The 20,672-nt window shown below is 43.7% G+C and overlaps 1 protein-coding gene across 4 annotated transcripts in view; it reads right to left on the bottom strand.

The window, feature by feature from the left end:
- The window catches only part of MYH16 (myosin heavy chain 16), a 1,042,471-nt gene that overhangs the window by 454,881 nt on the left and 566,918 nt on the right, over positions 1–20,672 (bottom strand). For all 4 annotated transcript variants that reach the window (XM_086930547.1, XM_086930548.1, XM_086930550.1 and 1 more), the window contains one exon: positions 2,943–2,999. In XM_086930547.1, the coding sequence (XP_086786673.1) occupies positions 2,943–2,999 (57 nt within the window). The remainder of the gene's footprint in view (positions 1–2,942; positions 3,000–20,672) is intronic.

Genomic DNA, 20,672 nt, shown 5'->3' with positions numbered 1-20,672 from the left:
GGCGTCTGCGGGGGCCAAGGGTCCTGGCGCTGGGCGCGGTCCAGGCGTGGACGGGTGCAGACGGGCTTGCCTTTGGCGCGACTTCGGCGCACAATCGGCGCGCCCGCTGCGCGTGTGTGGGGGCGACATAAGAAGGGAGCCGGGAGGGAGGGTGCGCTGGGTGGCGGGAGCGGGGCAGCCAATCGGCTGGCGGGGGGCGGGCCGCAGGGAGGCAGAGGCGGGAAACTCAGGAGCGGGCGATCGGGCGGCTCAGCGGCGGCTGGGTCACCTGCAGCAGAGACAGCGTCAGGAGGAGCGTGGGGGCGACCGGGCCTCAGGAAGGCACAGTGGTCGCTCCCGAGTGCAGGCAGAGGTCCCCTTAAGAAGGGAGCCAGGAGGGAGGGTGCGCTGGGTGGCGGGAGCGGGGCAGCCAATCGGCTGGCGGGGGTGGGGCCGCAGGGAGGCAGCGGCGGGAAACTCAGGAGCGGGCGATCGGGCAGCTCAGTGGCGGCTGGGTCGCCTGCAGCAGAGACAGCGTCAGGAGGAGCGTGGGGGCGACCATGCCTAGGGAAGGCACAGTGGTCACTATTGCAAGGCTCTCTGTCCCATAGGATAGCATGGGAGGTACTTTTCTAACATCTTCCAAGTATAAGTTCCCATTTGGACTAGATCAAGGGATAACGTTTAGGCTCTCTAAACTCCGAGTTTAATAACACATCTTTTAGTAAAGATGGTTTTTAAATTATGTGTTTGAAAATGCCACTTTTGGAAAGTAGTCATTTTCTTGTTTAACCATTCTGTATGCCTCTGCCTGGTTGTGGATTGACTTTCTAGTTTAGAGTGACAGGGGCTGGGGATTTGTATTCACTGTAGACAGCCACTGGGAGGTTGAGGTGTGCCTGTCCCTTCCTGGATGGCTCAGAGCTGAGCTGAATAGACCTTGACTGCATTTAGAGTAGTGGGAGGAGTTTTCCTTGCACCTGAATAGGGCCTGTCCCCCTTGCGCAATGCGGTCTCCATCCCCTGTGGTCATACTGCACAGTGTAAGGCCAGAACTGGTTTGGACTGGGCTCAGAGACCCTTGCACAAAGAAGAACAAGGACAAAATGGGGTATGAGTAATGAACCTTAAACACCAGAAATCTAGATCACTTCTGAACTCAAGAGGAACCTTTGCCAAGGAGAGAGATGGAGAGCTGTGAATAGGAGTACTGCCCCTTTTGCTGTGTGTTGTGTGGAGTTTGCCTGCAGTTGCTGCTTCTGTTAAGGAAAAGACAAAGACTAGAACTTTGCTGTGAACCTGCTTGAAGCACAATCTCCAAGGGCCTTTGTGTGCTGGCTTTCTGTTCTGAAGTCTCAGGGACACAAAGACTTCACCCCCAGCTCCCCTTCTGAGAGTGCTGACCTGCCAGGGGTGCCTATTCCAGTTTTGGGCCTCTGGATGCCACAACCTGCAACAAGGCCTGGGGTACCGCTTGTGAAGTGCACGACGCACTGCCCAAATTGCACCACAACTCAAACTTCCTTCAATGCCTGCCGATGCCTGCAGTTATCGGCATTTCCAACGCCAGCGTTCACACCAACTCTGTCATCGCATGATCTCGCTGGCTTTACACCGCCACCGGAACTGACGCCTCATCACTGACACAACTGACTATCCCTGTCCTGGATTAGACATGTCGCCTACTCGCGAACATGAGGCCTCACCTCCCCTGTGGCAGCCAGGGAGCTGGCCTTGACCTTGGCACCGACGCCTCACCTCCATGACGCCGTGCATCAAGTCAGTATCCCATGTGTCAGGACATTCCATAGGTTCATACCTAAATGATAAACATTATCATGGTTTCAAAACTGCTCCACTTCTAGTCTTGTCTAATTCTTGGAACATATTCTAGCAAGGGGTTTACTTCACCCATTTGAGTTTTTGAAACTACAATAAATCAGAGTTAACAAATGGCCTTCATAGATGCATGAATTGTAGAAGTGGCTAAAGGCATTTGTAAATAGCACTTGGTAACTAGACAGTGCAACATTTTAATTAGGCTTCATGAAATTTGCATAATAAAAAAAATTGCAGTTTGCACAATTTTGGACTTTTTTCTTGCTCCAATGAGACTTGTTCGATCTGAAAATATTTGGTTGAACACCACTCTGCTATCGATATCTTTAGTTTCCATCTTACATGATATAGTTTTGTTATTTCAAACAGAACATGACCTAGACAGAATGGCTCTGGAATGGTTGGAGCTTGATAAGTTCCTTGTTTGAAAACCCTCAATGGTTAGCTCTGCAGTAGTCGGAGGGGTGTAACACCTATCAAAGGCAGTATCAGGTCAATCTAAAGTGCGAGAGTAGTAATGGAATGCCTTTGAATACCTGTCACAGGTGGCAAACCACAACTTTGGGGTCTGTGTTTGTGTGTGAGTGAAGGAGCGCTTGTTTTTTTAAGTAAATTCTCAGAGTACTTGTCTTGTCTCATGGTGCCTAGAATGCACCACTGAGATATGGGCCAACAATCATCTTATGGTATTCTTGCCTCACCCACAACAGTAGTGTTGGAGGAACTTTCAGGTTATAGAGCCTCAGCTCCCATATTAGGCACCCTGGGTGAGGAGTTAGAATGAAAAAACACTCAACTTCGAGTAAAGCAACAAAGTCATACTTCTGTACTCTACTAGACCCAGGGGAGAATCTATAGGAGTAGGTTGGAACTGAGTTGAGTTGTTCACTCTTCTGGTTTCAGTGGTTTGATTATGATCAGCAGGAGCAAAAGGCTATGCAATTATTATCGATAGCAATTTGGCAATCGATTCTCCAGAACTTCTGAGCCAAATTTTCTAGTAGTACTTTGTAGCATTTAGTTCTTTTTCCAGTTGCTGCCCCAGCCGAGAGCCTATGTTCTAGAAGTATATAAAGAGTAATTTAATTGAACATAGGTTTGCAATTTTGAAAAATTTTACATACCTTTGCTCTCATTGATTTTTCTGCTTCCAATTCGTCCTCCAGTTCATCAATTCGGATCTAGAAAGGAATATTATTGATACAATTATGTTGGAGAACAACTGTACCTGCTTCCTATGAGGTTTAAAAAGGTGAGACAATTATCTTCGTTCTAATGTATTTTCCAGTATGCAACACAAGGAGAGTAATACAGAAGGATTACGTTTTAGTTATCAGGCCCATCAGGATCATTGATAGTCGGCCAGATTGACCAATAGTGGTATAAACCACTGGGTATTGTACTAGTGACGGCTGCTGATGTTTGAAAGTAATATGAAGTAACACGTGTCTCATACTGTAGTGAGCCAGCAAAGTGAGCGAGCTCTACTTCTTCTAGGAGAGTTTGGGGTTTCTGCCCCTAGGAAAATTTTAAACATGATGGGGTCAAACAGTACATTTTCGAACACAGTTTTCACATACATTTGCTAGAGAAACCAATAGGCTCAAGAATGGCATATATGATATATTCAAGTATTTTCAGGTTGTCCTAGGTAATTCCGACCCTTCCTTAGATTTTACTCCATTTATTTAAAATGTGCCATGGATGCCCCCATTTGTGAAGATTTATCTCCAATATGCCAGTGCCAGTACGTTCCTATCTTTGATTCTGTATGCCAGATTTATTTGTCTCCACTTGCCAGACCACGGCATCTTAAAAAAACAACAGAATCATCTACAAAGCCAACGTGACCCAAGCAACTGCCTGACTATCTGGCTGACAAACGCACTCCCTCAATGGCTGTCAGTACTCCTGCAGCCAGGAGATGAATGGAAATAAAGAAATGCAAAAAAAATTAAAAACAGGACAGCAGCAGATCTTATCTATTTATGCATCCAGGATCTGGTCCAACATTCCTATATTCATTTGAACTGCCCCAACCATTCTTCAATTTAGGAAAGAGCTGAAGGCGCACCATTTTAAAGATCACTTCATCACAAAGAAGGCACTGTCTACCTACACTTTCAGAACCCAGCTTCCCATTCGATTACTTATTGACTGTACCCTTGTTTTTTTCCTGCAAAACACGCTGCTGCCTTTTCAGTTGCTCTACTCAAGTATCACTAACATACATCTTTTCTATCTATGCACCCATGATCTGTAACAATATCTCTGTACCCATCAGGACTGCCCCAACACTGTTCCAGTTTAGAAAAGAGTTGAAGACATACCTCTTGAAAAAACACTATATCACAATGCATTAAACATCCACATAACAGCTCATTCTGCTATGGCTTGTTAACTTAAAGTTTGTCTTTCACCTTGTACAGTGCTTTACTGCCTTTTGGCTTGGATTACACTTTAGAAATACCACATACATACATAGATATTTATAGATATATAAATACTTTTTGCAAGTACGCAGGGCCTGCATTTGCTGTAGGTTAGCAACACTTATACCATTGGTACCATGCCCATAACAAGTCAAGTAGCACACATAGACCTAAACAATTGTACATGCTCTCAAATTCTCACTCTTTTACACTAACACTCTCACTCACATACAATCTCACATCCGCACACAAGCACTCACATGCTTACACACATATTGTCATCCACAAATACGCATTTGCATGCTCTTTAATACATGCATTCTCTCACACTCACAAACTTTGTAAACATCCCATAGAAACCTCCTCATACACTTGACATGATAAAATCCTGCTTGCAGGAGAAGTATGCCGACAGGTGGGTGGCTAACCTACTGGATTATATAGGTATCCCTAGATGTTGGAATAGGGTAGGAACTTCAAGAGTTGTCTGTTACACAGCACAAACAAAATGTAAAGCATTTAGTAAAGGAGGGCTCTAGGAGGTGCGACTTAGAAGATGCATGTAAGCAGTAGCTGTCGGTGGTTGGAGTGCTCCTAGGTGGTGATGGTGGGTGGGGGAGGGGCAGGTTTGCGGGTAATAAACTATGGAATACGGCCAAATGCAGGTAAGTAAACATATAAATAAATAAAAAGAATTCCGTTACGGGCACTACATCGCCAAATTGGATGCAGTGTGCACAACAAAATTCATTTGTATTGCCTTTTAAGGCATGATATCAAACTGTCAATAAAAACTGAAACTTGCTATTACATTGGTATTATTGATTATAAGTAGTTGCAAATCCTCATCATGTATGTGGCACTGCAGAAGAAAAGTTCCTACAATAACAGCAGCATAAAGATCTAGGGTAACAATGCAGTGCCCTAAACAAACCAAAACACCCTGGTTCCTAAGAAGTTGTATGTGGGCTCGTCAAGAATTGGGAGCCCACTCTAATATGAAAAGAAAGACTGGAGCGCACTACAAATCATTTCCAAAGTAATCATAAGATTTTTCATTGGCTCACACTTACGTCTTTATTTTTCTTCAAGGGCAGCTGTTAAAGATGAATAGCTGATTACGTAGAGCAGTCACTGCATCCAATACGTGTTTCATCCTCTCAGACTTTATCAAGGCTGCCACACAGGGTTAGAATGAGAAACAAGCATTTATGTATTCAGAGGTAGCTTATTGTTCATGTAAATTGATTTCTGTCTGATGTATTTGTAAAAGTCAAAAGTAGCTGGGATTTGATTTGATATGAGAAAAGCTACTAAATAAAGGGCTGAGGCAATATCAATTTAAATTGGCCTATGACCATTGTGCCTAATATTTGGAACGCTACATCCAACGTGCAGATAGCCCTCGAATCAGGCTAACCCATATGATTTCTGTTATGAATCTATATCTTTCTATAACAGTCCTCTTGATCTCATTCTTGAATGTGTTTGTCGATAAGTTGGATCTGTTTTTAGGTGGGAGATAGTTCCAAGATCTGGAAGCAAATCCAGAGTAAGTACATGCATATCTTTTCTTCTTCCTGAATCTTGGGGGTTTTAGCAAGAAGGAATTTACACTATGAAAGGAGCGGGTTCCCCCTGATATCTTGATCTTGTTTTTTAGGTATCTGTGTTCATCTTGGTGCAGGGCTTTATGGGTCATACATGCTACAGTTTAACTGGATCCTGGCTTTTACAGGGAGCCAACTAAGGGACTCTAGAGATAGTGTGATGTGGTCAAATAGCCTTGTCCCTCTTATGAGGTTTACAGTGGCACTGATGGTAAAGTTGATTGGTGCCAAGTTTGATTTCAGTAGACCCGTTAACATTGTGCTTCCCTAATACAGTCTGGATAATACGAAGTCTTGTGCTGGGTTGAAAGTTTTCACCTTCTTCAGGAAGTTCACCTTTTACAGTGCGATGTATGTGAATGAGAGTTAATGTGTATGAATGTTTAGGTTCTTGTTAAGGGGAATCTCAATGGATTTTGTTCAAGGGATTTAGTATGAGGTGGTTAATTTCCAGCCATGCTTGTGCTTTCATATGTCTGTTATTGAGTTGATTGCTATCTTCCTATGACAAGACCTTGAGGTATAGCTGGGTGTCATCAGTACACACCAGAATGACAGGTACGCTTGCTGGAGGATTTCTGCTAGCAGTTCCACGTATAGGTTTAAAAGTGTAGGGGAAGATTGTTGATCCTTGTGGGACTCCCATTCTAACCAAGGTCCCATATGGTTGTGAGTTTCCAATTTTGACTCATTGCTGCCCGTTTTGTAGAAGGGAGGAGAACAAATTGGGAATGGATCCAGATAAACCAATTCTGAATTTGAGCATCTCGAAGAGGAAGGAGTGATTAACCATATCCAATCGTAATGATAATTGGAGTAAGATGAAAAGGCAGGAGTTGTTCTGGTAGAGTGTTAAGTGCATCATCTATGATGACTATGGCAATTAGCGCTCCGCCATCTCATATTACCAAATAGCTTCTCCGATTCAAGTCTAGAAGAGTTATGATCCAGGCCCTTATACTCTCTTGCCTGGATTATGGTAATTCCCTCTACTTAGAAGCCCTCCAACTCACAATCTCAAAGCTCCAGATTCTTCAAAACTGTTCAGGTCATCTGCTCCTCTGACTCCCTCATCGACAATCCACTAAACCTCTTTTAATAAGCCTTCACTGGCTACCTGTCAGGGAGAGGATCCAGTTCAAGGCCATGTGCATTACACACAAGGCTTTCTGGGAAGGGGCCAACAATCAGTAGTTCCATGATCACTCCATACCAGCCTAGCAGAACTCTTCGTCCCTCTCTCTTTCTACACTTCCAAAAATAAAGAGATCTTGATGTGGCGGACAATCTTTTTCTTACAACTCTGGAATGCACTCCCCCAGTACATACGTAAGTAATCCAACCTGCTGCCTTTCCGGAAACTCCTCAAAACGTGGTTCTTCCAAAACCCCACTTAATCATGGTCTCTCTTTGTACGCGTCCAACTCCAGCGCTGGGATGCCTTAGGGTAGCTATCGCGCTATATAAATGCATTTTCATTGATTCATTAATGTAACATGCTTGTCGGTTGATGTGTCGTGTGGATGGTTTCATCTGCTAGTAAACAGCAAGACTGCCAATTTATGCCATCAGGCATTTCCCCAGTTGTTGGAAACATTGGAGACTGTGCTTTCTTTATATGACAGAGGGCCTCTATTGGCACATATGCCATGTTCTCCATATCCCCCAGTTAATTACAGATGTCACAAAGGCAAAAGAGGAAAGACAGTTGATGGAGAGTGAAAAGAAGAGAGGAGAATGGGAGTGAGGCTGGTGTGAACATTTTTGCAAATGTTTTTGGTTCACACTCTGGCCCTCTGCAAGTTAGGCCAAGGCTACTGGAGCACAAGAGGGAGGTTTTGATACATGTTTACTTTGCATACCTGAAGCCCTTCAAGTAGCTTAGATGTTCAACCCCTAGCCAGTCTGTTAACATTTAGGCAAGCCAGCGCACCACTTCAGAACAACCAACTGCCCAGATCCTATTAGTCTCTTTATCCACCTGTGATAACAATCTAACCAGCAACAAGTTACAGATACTGGCGATGACCTACAAAGTCCCTCCTGTTAGATACAGCAATGAGGCCATCATTGCCCACCCCCTCCTTTGCCTTGCTGTCTCCTCTGTAATATACATTTGTTTGAATGTCTCGTCCCGGCAGTCTCCTCTCCTGCATGAAGTAGCCCTTTAGGACGAGTTCTGTGAATGTATCTAGCTTTCCATAGTATTTCTACAGCATTTGCACAGAGAGGTGCCTCACTAGTAGCACATTTTGGAAGTTAATGCTTTCCCTCCAAGAATCAGATAAAACGTGGGCCATCACGTAATCATGATGCTGTGCCCTGTTGGGAGGGATACAAGATGCCTGGTCCTGAGACCAAAAGCAAAGCTCAATGGCTGGACGTGAAAGGAGCTTAACTTGAAGAAATCAGGATGCCTTGAGCCACAGGAGTCTTCAAGCATATGGGCATGGCCATGCCAGACGATTTCTGATTTGCTGAGGTCTGATGATGTGCTTGCACCAGCAAAAGACTGCACATGATGCTGAATCTGAACAGTATCTGACATCTCTTAATGTTTCTTCACACATATCCCACTGTTGCCTGTCAAAGAGTGTGATGCATCAAAGGATTTTATGAATTCTGTGTCTGTCTGGGAATGCTTTGATACGTAAGAGACAGAAATCCTTGCCACCATGATTTCAAAACAGTTTGAGCCATCTGCTTAGACGTAGGGTTCCAGAGAAATCACAGTTAACAGGTAGAATAGAACCCTATCCTTGAATCCACTGCAGTCACTTGCCAATAGGAACCAGAGGGTTAAGTGAGTAATCAGATTTCTATAGATGCCCCAGTCATCTCCCATTTTTGAAAGTTTTATGTTTGCTTATGGGGCCTACTTTGCTTAGCACCACATTCCCAACACCAGCTGCTTCTCTTTTGGACCCTGACTGTGGGAATCATTGGAGCTTTAGTGACCTTACCAGAATTAAGTCCCGTGCTGGCCCCTGTTACCAGCCACTGGACACTTGGTGGGCCAGTTACCTGAAAGATAGAACTTTACCTCTGACAATTTCTCTTACCAGGCAGACAATAATAATCGTTGTGGTATACAAGGCATGTTAACTTTTTAGTGGTATTTCTTGTGGCTTGAATACATTTTGCAGAGTTCTTAGCAGTATGGGTTTCAACAAGCTGAGCTTTCTTCACCTATTTCAAGGACCATGAGTAAATATGAAAAGCGCAAACATACTGTCACACACATGATAAATGTTTAACATTCTATCTGTGGCCTTTAGTCACCAGTCGCGGCCGGTCCCGGTGCAGGTAAGCGTGGTGGGCAGTGGAGCGGGGCATGAAGGGGGTTCTCGACAGGCAACGGAATAAGTTCTATTTACTTATCGACTCCCCCAACACCTCTCTGCCCCAATTGTGCTTCACCTCGCCTACCTGCACCGGACGTCGCTGTTAGTCACTAAGAGATATTCTCCATAGTGAAAGACTGCTACATGAAGCATTCTGCAGATTTTCAATGGCTAGATCTCTGGCCCATAATTTAAGGATGCCCTTTCAGTTAAGTAGTATTTAAATTACAGAAGCTTACTGCTTACACACATTAATACCTGTGGGTTCACACAGAAGGTGTTAGGATGTTTGATGGTTCTAAATTTCACTTTCATTTTAACTGCCATTCTTTTCCTTACTGTAAATAAATACAAACACTCATCAACCTTTTGCATAAGATTGATCATTAAGGGCCTAGTCACTAGATTGAGGATCCAGAGAAAAGGCCTATTTGGAGTAAGAGAATAACTCAAGCAGTTAACTTGCTACGAGTAAACATTTTTTTAAAAAAATTTAAATATGAAAATTAGTCTGGTAACCATTAAACAATGGCTCCCCGTGCCAAATTTCCAAGGCGCAGTTCACTATCACCTTTGTTACTCCTGTCTTTTTCTAAGACCAGTAGTTGCATTGCATTGCATTGTATCCAGTATGAAGATCTGGGGCTGAGGGAATTGGAAAACGTTCACAACCAGTTCAGTCATTGTCTATCCTAGGCAAGTACTGTGGTCAAAACGTTGAGGCACTTTGTTACACTGGCTTTATACGGTTCTGTGCTCCCATGTGTTCTGGGTTATCCAAGACAAGAGAAATATTGTATGCTGGCGAATTTTTAATGCATTGGTTTAATCATTTTAATCCTTGAAAAGAAAAATGGCAAAATACCCACATTTAAACACTGCCGGCCTGAATCCCAGTTTTTAGTATGCATGCAGGTGTGCACAGTTGAATTTATGGTTGGAAATTGCACATCCTGATTTATGAGTATTTCCTGGGGAGGAACACAGTGGTGGCCATTGAGAAGGCAGTGAACACCCAAGTTGTAGCAGGTGAAATATTCACAAACCTCATCATTGATTTTATATTCCTCATTCTCACTCTGAGAAATTTGGGTCGAGAATCATATTTCCTTTCTCCAGCCAAAGCAATATTCTGAAGATGGAAAAAACAGGAAAATCCTAAAATTCAGGCATACACTTGGGAATATTTGTGACTCTGTGCGGTGTGAAAATCCCTGGCTCAATTGCCATGTGACGTCATGCTCCTCATTTCATCATTCTCAAGACTTTCTATGTGTTCCTATGCAGTAGACTCCTCTCATCAGTCCCCTCACAGGTGCTCTATATCTTTTGGGTGTTGTTCACCAACACAGTTCTACAGTTAGTAAGAGCACATACAAGTGTCTCTCCATCATTTATCGGTGACCTTTGTCTTTATGATCAAACCATGTCATGAATAATGTACTCATTTCTGCATGGCTCCATGGGTGGTATTATTTGTTTTTCTCAGAATCAAAACACACAGTGGGAAACATAAAATACTTGCCCCTCGTTTGGGGGCCATTAATTATTTTTTCTGACTGCCATGCATCATATAGTGGCCCTGGTCAGGAAAATTAAGTTTACAAATTCTTCTAATCAATGGTACCCTTAATGTAGATGAACCACCAGCTCATAGGTTTCTGCTGGTAACGCTACATTGGACCACCTATAAATTAAGTGATTGGATTGTGAGTTTGGCACAGTATATTTTTTATAGAAATATATAACATTTTGAAGGCAGGATAACTCATGATGGGAGATACCTCTGATAGATCAAACTATAGTTCTACCCCATTGCCAAACTTGAGGAGTAAGCCTTAACTGGTTTAATGTGCTACCTGACTTTCTATGAACAACATCATCTGTTTTCCATGGACCCTAGAGGACTGGCTTCCTCTCTGCTAAAAACACACAACTGCCTGATTTAGAGTTTGGCGGATGGCTACCCACCTTATTAAAAGGACTTTAAGTAGTAATTCACTTGAAATAAGGCGGCTGGGCGGATTCCGTCCGCCAAACTCCACAGCAGGCCTTTGGGGGAAGTCTAAAATGGATAGTTTTAGTTTTTTTGGAAATCTTTCCAAATTGGTCCAAAAATTCCCCATTATTCAGCAAGGTCTGCAGCCAAATTTTAACAATTTGAAATGTTAACAATTCTATTACTGCTATCCTATAGCATACGTGTTTTTTTATGATGAATGATGCAATTTAAGTAGGCTTAAACGGCTGCATGCATAATTGCACCCGTTTGTGATTCCTAAATTGCGAAAATTAAGGAATCGCAATTTAGAAATCGCAAACGGCGATGCATGAATAATTCGCAAATATTTTTGCGATTTCTTAATTTTCCTTAATTGTGATTCACATTTTGAGAATCGCAATTAAGGAAAACCTTCCCATTGATTCCTATGGGCCAAAAGGCCTATAGGAATCAATGGGAAGGCATTAACATTTTGCGATTTTCATTTTGCGAATCGCAATTTGTTAATGCATTTCAAGGGTGCTGAGGGGGGTCCAAAGGACCCCCCCCCCGCACCCTTGAAATGTTTTTTTAAGTGCAAGTTTCACACACACATGTCCATAGGACATGTGTGTGTATACCATGACACTTTCAAAAATGCATTTTTGAGCATTTTTGAAAGATTTCGCAAATTAACACGAGGTTCAACCTCGTGTTAATTTGCTGCCCCTATTTGCGAATTCGCATTTTTTTAAACATTCATGCATTGCCTTTAAGGAATCGCAAAAATGCGATTCCTTAAATGCAATCGCATTTTTTGAAATCGCAAAAAATGTCGATTTCTAAAGAATTGTTTAATGCATCCAAAAAAGTGATTTTGGAATCGCAAACGGCCGAATTTTGCGATTCACACCGTTTGCGACTCCAAAGTCGCTTGATGCATGTGGCTGTTAGATTCAGGCATGAAACTTCTGCTTCGGTTTTGGATCTTTGTGCGCGGATGTGCCTAGGTAAATTGTGGTATGTTTCCTTCTCGGTTACAGAATAGCCAACGTTTTGCAATACCTGTGAAAAGTCAGCAAACCATTAAACCTTTGATTTAGTGTTGTATTAGAGGTAAACCTTAAGCAAGCAAGGCAGTCCTCTGTACTATTTTAAACACGCATTCTACACCATGTTAAAGAGCAGGAGGGAAGTTGAGAAACATAAAAATGCTGACAGAATTATTGATTCACGCTGGGAAAGTGAGGCGTTCCCCGGAGAGTTTATTGAGCCATATAACCAAGTCATTTAAAAAGGAAGGATTTACTGCACTCTTCACCTTTGTTTGCTTTTCCTGCTACGGTCTAAAAACTGATGTTTATTATTGAGTGTTTTCATTTCTTTCGAGATGTGTTCTGCCCGATACATGACCCTTATGTGTTTATTAACTGAAATCACAGGCTTTTCTTATTAAAAACTATTGTATTTTTTTAAAGAAAGTTGAGTTACAATTAAAATAACCAGGTGCACAATCTCGTTAATTTACACCGATATAGTTTTTGAACCCCTATTTCACAAATGGTGATTAAGAAATCTATAACTTGCACAAACAGGAGGCAACTTTCACTACAAAGCGACCCTCACAAGATCTACGTGTGTCGAAATTACCAATGTACTCAACAATCAAGAAATTACTCTGACATGTTGAGTTTGTGAAGGGAGCCTCCTTGCAACTCTTGAAGTCAGTGGTTGAATTTTCTGCACAAAAAGCTATTGCAAAAAATCTATATTTTACAGGGAACCATGAAAATGTGCCAAATTGTTCGCGATTCCTTGTGGAATATGGCTTTTATCATTAAAATGACATCACACATTCATTCTGCAGAGCATCACCATTATCATAACCACTAGGATTATGGGGCACGGTTATCTAAACATGCAGCCAGTTTAAATTATCCGCAAAAGGGAAAATTATGCAGCACATTTTCTGCCAGCATTATTTTCTTTCATTTAAATCGAAAATACGTTTTAATTTTTTGTAAAATGTTTAAGTTATGTGGAAAAATATGCTACAACCATAATTAAGTGGTAAAAGCTGCAGCTACAAACAAAACCACACAGATTCACAGGAACTGGTTTATGATATCACCAAAAGACTTCAATGGCAATACTGGACCATAATGCAAAGTTATGTATCACATAGATGAAAACGAGTTACTTACCTGTAACTACGGTTATCCAGTATTGGTATCTTTCATAGATTCACATGTCTGAATCATTCCCCGTCGTCGAGGCGGGAGTCCCACGGTAAAAATATATACAATAGCAGTGCCTAAAAATTTCTTGTAGTAGGCTGGAAAAGCCCAAAGGCCTAACTAGGCCTCAAAACTTAGCAGCCTATCTACATCATTATGTAAAAAGACCTGAAATAGTAGCCTCAGCCAATCAGCTGTCCTCCCCCTCTAGAACCTTCCTAGCTCAGGCAGTTCTCCTCAGATTTTCCCAGCACAAGTGAGAATGAGTATCCATAGAATAGAACTGCCCTGCTGGGGAGGAGGGTGGGTGCATGTGAATCTATGAAAGATACCAATACTGGATAACCGTAGTTACAGGTAAGTAACTCGTTTTCTTATCCAGTATTAGGGTATCTTTCATAGATTCACATGCCTGAATCAGAGTAGCAAGCAGTAACATCATGTCTGTTGATAGAGGAAGGTGGGAGACAAAGAAATCATATATATATCCCCACTCAACCAGGAAGGTAATAGAGTACAAATTTGTTAACATAACATATGCATTAAAACCTTCATAAAAACATCATTGTTAGGACAGCATTATAAATACTTAAACTTTAAAAGAAGAATAAAGGACCATAAGTTATCCAACCTTAGTGAAGAAGATGCTGCAGCACCGCATCACCAACTGCTGTATCATCATGAACCGCCGACTGCAGACAGTAATGTTCGGTAAAAGTGTGTACACTTTTCAAAGTAGCAGCACGGCAAATGTTCTCCAGCGTCACTCCAGCGAAAAGGGCCGTAGACGCTGACATTGTTCTCGTGGAATGCGCCTTGACTTTCCTTGATAAAGGTTTGTTGGCCTTGTCATGACAGAAAGTGATTGTAGAAGACAACCACCTAGCTATAGTTGCTTTTGTGACAGCTTGACCCAAGGTGGCTCTTCCATAAGCAACAAAAAGTTGTTTAGATTTGCGGATGTCCATTGTCTTCTGAAGATAAAACTTCAGGCACCGTTTCACATCCAGAGAATGTAAGACTTTCTCCGCAGGAGTTTTAGGATCCGGGAAAAAGGTTCTGAGTTTGACCGGTTGATTGATGTGGAATTGAGTTGGTACTTTAGGAATGAACTTTGGATTGGTTCTAAGCGTAACAAAGTCTTTTGAAAATTGCAAGAAAGGGTGAGTAATAGTGAAAGCCTGTATTTCACTAACTCTGCGAGCTGAAGTAAGAGCCAGCAAGATAGCCACTATCCAAGAAAGAAACTTTAGTTCCGCTTTATGAATCGGTTCAAAAGGCCTTTTTAGAAGCTGAGAAAGAACAATATTAAGATCCCACTCAGGAGGAGGAGGACGAACTGGTGGGAAAGCTCGGAATAGTCCCTTTAGGAATTGTTTGATCAAAGAGGATGAACATAAGGATGGTTTGTTGGAACTCTTCCTGAATCTGGATATCTCTGCTAGATGCACCTTAATGGAAGAAAAGGCAAGACCAGCCTTGGCCAAAGACAATAGGTATTGAAGGATGGCTTCAGGAGGAGCCTGAAGTGGATGAACATCATTGTCTCCACACTATGAGCAGAATCGTTTCCACTTAAAACGATATGTTTTGATGGTACTTTGCGCACGTGCCTGCGACAAAATCGCTCTGCAGTCCGAGGAGATGTTTAAGTCCTTGAACTCTAGGAAGTCAGGAGCCAAGCGTGCAAGTGCAGCGATTGAGGATCCGGATGACGGACTTGACCTCCCTCTCTTGTCAACATCGACACTGTCGGTTTGAGACGAAACGGAGGTTGTTGAGAAAGCAGAAGGAGCTCCTGAAACCAAAATTGCCTTGGCCAACGGGGAGCAATGAGGATGAAAGTGCAGTGTTCCCTCTTCATCTTTTGCAGTACCTTCGGAATAAGCGGAATCGGAGGATAGGCGTATGCAAACATTCCAGTCCATCTCATCAGAAGGGCATTTCCTCTTGACCCCCTTTGTGGGAACCTGCTGGCATAAAACAGGCATTTGCTGTTCTGTTGTGTGGCAAACAAATCCAGCATCGGTGTCCCCCAAAGTCGAAAGATCATCTCTACTTGATGTTGTTCGAGCTCCCATTCGTGACAGCCTGTGAACGTTCTGCTGAGGCTGTCTGCTAGAGAGTTCCGAACGCCTTGTACATGCTCTGTTCTGAGGGATATGCCGTGGCGCAGGGCCCATTCCCACATCTCCTGAGCCTCCAGCCACAGGGTGAGAGATTTCGTTCCTCCCTGTTTGTTTACGTAGAACATGCTGGTGGTATTGTCCGTACGCACCAGCACGGACAAATTCACAATCCTTGGCAGGAAGGCTTGTAGGGAGAGAAAAATGGCCCTCAGTTCCAAGCTGTTGATGTGCTTCTGTTGGTACTGGCGAGACCATTTTTCCTGGATCTGAAGGTCCTGAAGGTGACCTCCCCAACCTTCCATGGATGCGTCCGTAGTCAGGGTGAACTCTGGAATTTCTTGGAGAAAGGTGAGGCCCGGCGACAAATTGTGCGCCTTCGACCACCAAAGAAGAGCATGTTTCATTTTGGCAGTCACTTTGATGCGGTCGTCGAATGATCCTTCGACTTGCTTCCACTGACGAAGTAACTCTTCTTGCAACGGTCTCATTCTGAGTCTCGCCAAAGGAATGAGGCTGATCGCAGATGAACACATCCCTAGTAGGGAAGCGTATATCTGAACTGAAAGTGACCTTCTTGCGAATATCTGTTTTGCTAGTTTTAACAGCTTGTTTTGTCGCTCTTGTGTCAGGTACACTTTGCACTGGCATGTGTTCAAGACTGCTCCCAGAAAGGTCAATTCTTGACGAGGTTGGAGCTGAGATTTTTTCGAATTGAGGGTCAGTCCTAGATTCGAGAAGAGAGAAAGCGTTCTCCTGACCGCTTCCATTGTTGAGTTTCTGGTTGGACCTTTTAACAGCCAGTCGTCGAGGTATGGGAAAACTTGCATTCCCTGGGACCTCAACATTGCTGCCACCGGAGCCAGACATTTGGTAAAGATTCTGGGGGCCGATTTTAGGCCGAATGGGAGCACTTTGAACTGGAAATGGACGCCAGCCACTTGAAACCTTAGGTATTTGCGGTGTTTTGGGTGAATAGAGATGTGGAAGTAGGCGTCTTTTAGATCCAGAGAAGCCATAAAGTCCCCTTCGTTGAGACAATTCAGAATGTCCTTCAACGTCACCATGCGAAAACTCTGTTTCTTTAGATATTTGTTGAGTTTGCGCAAATCCAATATTGGACGCCACTCTTCTGAATTTTTCTCTACGAGGAAGAAGCGAGAATAAAACCCTTTCCCTTTCTGAGAAGGAGGGACTCATTCTATCGCATTCTTGTGTTGCATCTTTAAGGCTTCTTTGAAGAGTAAGTGAAGACGAGGGGAAGGGGGACCCCTGGGCGGAGTTGTTGGAGGCTTCTGCAAAAACTCCAGAGTGTGTCCATTGCTGACCAGATCCAGGACCCACTGATCTGAAGTTATCTTCCGCCATTGATGGTAAAAGGCGGAGATTTTGGCGCCCACGGGAAGGGAAAGGTGAGTGGCTGACATCCGGCAAAGCTCATTGGCGCTTGTTGGAATCTCGCCCTTGATTGCTTGAGCGTCGTTTCCCTCCTTGCTGAGAGAAAGAACCAGAGGCAGGCTGCCTGTAAGAGGATTGATAGTAAGGTTTGTTGTAGTTTGATTGATACTGACGATTTTGTTGGTTGGAATAATTGCCTCTGGAGGAGTAACCACGGCCTCTTGCTCCTCTGAAGGATCCCCTCTTGTATTGCAGGTTACCAAGAGATTTAGCTGTATCTGTATCAGTTTTTATAGCCAGCAAAGCGTCATCGATGTGCTTACCAAAAAGTGAATCGCCATCGAATGCCATGTCCAAGATTTTGGTTTGGACCTCAGGCCTGAAGGTGGTAGCCCTGAGACAACCTTGACGCCGAAGTACAGCTGCTCCAGCCAATTGCCTAAAATTGGTGTTTAAAATGTCCAGGGCGCAATCGATGATTTCTGAAGCTGCCCTTTCACCCTCCTGCACAATTCTGCATACCTCCATCTGATGATCCTCAGGGATCAAATCAAGATATTCCGTTAGATCGGACCACATTTGTCTATCATAACGAGCCAGGATAGCCAATGAATTAGCTGGTTTAATGGAGGCAGCTGCATTTGCTGAAAACTTCTTTCCAATTGCATCAAGTCTTCTGCCCTCCTTGTCAGGTGGTGTTGAAATGGGAGCAGAAGGATTTTTGGATTTTTGCTGCGCAGCCTGGGATATGACAGAATCAGGTCGAGGGTGACCTGTTAAACAAGATAGCGTATCCGATGGTGCTCGATACTTTTTCTCTATTCTTGGAAGGACTGCAGGAATGGAAGCGGGTGTTTTCATTATGTTGAGGCCTTCCTTCCATATATAGTCAATAATGGGAATAGCCCTGGTAACTCTGCGATATCCCTCTTTAAAGTCATGTAAAAAGCAGTCCGACTGCTCAACTGTGACGGCCAATTAAAATCTATTAGCAGCTCTCTGTATAATATTGTGAAAACCGCCAATATCTTCAGGTGGCGAATCTGAAGGACGGGGCGCAGGTGGCGAAGGCATAGGAATGACATAATCGTCCCAAGGATCCACAGGTGTTTTATCCGGCAACTCGCCCTCTTCCCTGCTTTCTTCGTCATCATTAGAAGAAGTATCCGTATCATTTTGAAGAGCTGGATCAGTATCTTGTCTTGGCGACAATGAAGCTCTTGGTGACGGAGGTCTTGGCACCTCAACTGGAATAGGGGACCCAGCGGGTGCAACCGGGGTTGGTGGAAATCTCTGGCGATAATCCGCCAACATAGCCTGCAAATCCTGAATTAAGGAAGTTGGCAAATGACTAGTGTCCTCAGACCGAGAAGGTCTAGTATGAGGTGACTGATATGGCGTGGAATAAACCTCATGTGTATAATGGCCATGGACATCCTCTTCATCATCCTCCTGATATTTAATATTAAATTGAGAAGGGTGACGGGCAATCCCAAAAGGACCGTCATCCTCTTCCCCTTCATCTGACTCCTCTTCCACATATGTCTCCAAAATGTGCGATGGTAAGAGTGGAGAAATGTGTGAATAATCTTGCCTTTGATACGTTTTCATTTGAAAATGAGTGTATTGTATCTTTGTCGGAGGTGAACTGTGCAACAGATGAGCAGATGTCACTGCGGAAGCCACTGTTACAGGGATTTCCGTCAACGGTCCTGTCAATGTTAAAGATTTTGTCATTGACGGGGTCGTCAATGATGTCTTCGTCGACAAACCTTTCGTCGTCGGGACCGTCGATAGCATCTTCGTCGACGAGTCCTTCGTCGTCGGGACCGCTGATGATGCCTTCGTCGACGAGTCCCTCGTCGTCGGGACCGCTGATGATGCCTTCGTCGACGAGTCCCTCGTCGTCGGGACCGTCGATGGCGTCTTTTGTCGACGAGGCCGTCGATGGTGACTTCGACGACGAGTCCTTTGTCGACGAGGTCTTCGTCGACGATGATGTCGGCTTCGTCGACAGAATTGTCGTCGACGGACCAGAAGATTTAGTCGACGGAGCCGTCGTCGACGGAGACGTCGACGATGGCAACTTGTTTTTAGTCAGCGATGGTTTAACAGACATCAAAGGTGAGGTAATAGCCGAAGTGGTAACCTTAGAAGTAGATGAGGAGGCAGAAGTCAAAGTAGTAGTAGGTACAGACACCAGAGAAACAGTCTTAGCCTGGGTTGTACTCACAGTTGTTAAACCTGAAGAAGCCGATGCACTCTTTGAGGGTTCTGAAGTTCTCTGAGAGATTTTCAGTTTTTTCTTTCTCTCAGGAGAAGAACTTTATTTGGACCTAGCTCTCTTGCTGGAGGAAGAGGCCTTGTCCTCATCATCAGTGGAAGAAGACTTCAACCACAAAAGAACCCTTGCCTCCCTATCCCTGATAGTTTTCTGAGGGAAGGTACGGCAAATCCTACAGTCCTTCACAATATGTGAAGGGTGCAGACAATAAATACAGTCAGAGTGCTGGTCATCCACATGGACCCTCTTCTTGTAGCAGGTTCCACAAGCTTTGAAAAGAGCCTTCTTTTCAGACATTTTGAGGAATAAGATCAAAAACTGAGTAGGCATTCAGGGAGACTCCCTTACACACGAAGTGCAGTGAAAATCTGAGGAGAACTGCCTGAGCTGGGAAGGTTCTAGAGGGTGAGGGCAGCTGATTGGCTGAGGCTACTATTTCAGGTCTTTTTACATAATGATGTAGATAAACTGCTAAGTTTTGAGGCCTAGTTAGGCCTTTGGGCTTTTCCAGCCTACTACAAGAAATTTTTAGGCACTGCTATTGTATATATTTTTACCGTGGGACTCCCGCCTCGACGACGGGGAATGATTCAGGCATTGAATCTATGAAAGATACCCTAATACTGGATAAACATATATACATCATATATACAGCATATAAATGAATAAAATTAAAAAATAAATATATATATGTATATTCTCTGAAAACAGAGTGGGATAATCTCAAGAACGTGTGATAACCATTGCAACATTAGCTTAACTCAACTCTTCACACCGCAGTCTATCACGTGGAAATAACTCTGTGTGAACGTGGTATTCTCAACACGGTGGTACCATGCGATAGACCCACGATAATGCGCCACATGTCTGCGATAAAGTCAACGTGATGCCGCAAAAATGCAAAACACGAACGCAAAAAAAGTTGCAATAAAGGGCAATCTCGATACAAACATCAGCAACAACCAGCGACAGGCCTGCAATTTCCACGCATCATGCGGGAAAATATACTATAAAAGCAACAAAAAAAATCACACCAAACCAAAGTGCCTAGCACCATGGATGCACCCGGACCCAGTGCAGAGGACAACCCAAACCCCACAAATCCCACAGACGACCAGCCAGGAACCCCGTTTACGGGGAAGGGCAAGGAGAAGAGGAAGACTGGGTTCAGTCGGCAGGAAGACCGGGTCATCGTCACGAAGGTGATGGAACACTACCAACAACTGTTTGTCATCTCCACTGCGTCATTGGCAACACAAACTGAAATATGGTAGTCCATCGTCTACAACGTTAATGCAGTTGGAGTGTCGAGAAGGTCAATGGAGGAGATCAAGTGATGCTGGCATGAAGTGCAAAGCCAGACCAAACAGAAACTCGCCGCCAACACGAAGGCAGCAAAGGCGACTGGAGGTGGTAGTCCGGAGCCACAGAAAGAACTGGAT

Source organism: Lissotriton vulgaris, chromosome 7 (genome assembly GCF_964263255.1).
Source record: "Lissotriton vulgaris chromosome 7, aLisVul1.2, whole genome shotgun sequence".
In the NCBI taxonomy this organism is placed as follows: Eukaryota; Metazoa; Chordata; class Amphibia; order Caudata; family Salamandridae; genus Lissotriton; species Lissotriton vulgaris.
The sequence above is the reverse complement of the archived record's forward strand: the minus strand, read 5'-3'. Positions and strand labels throughout refer to the sequence as shown.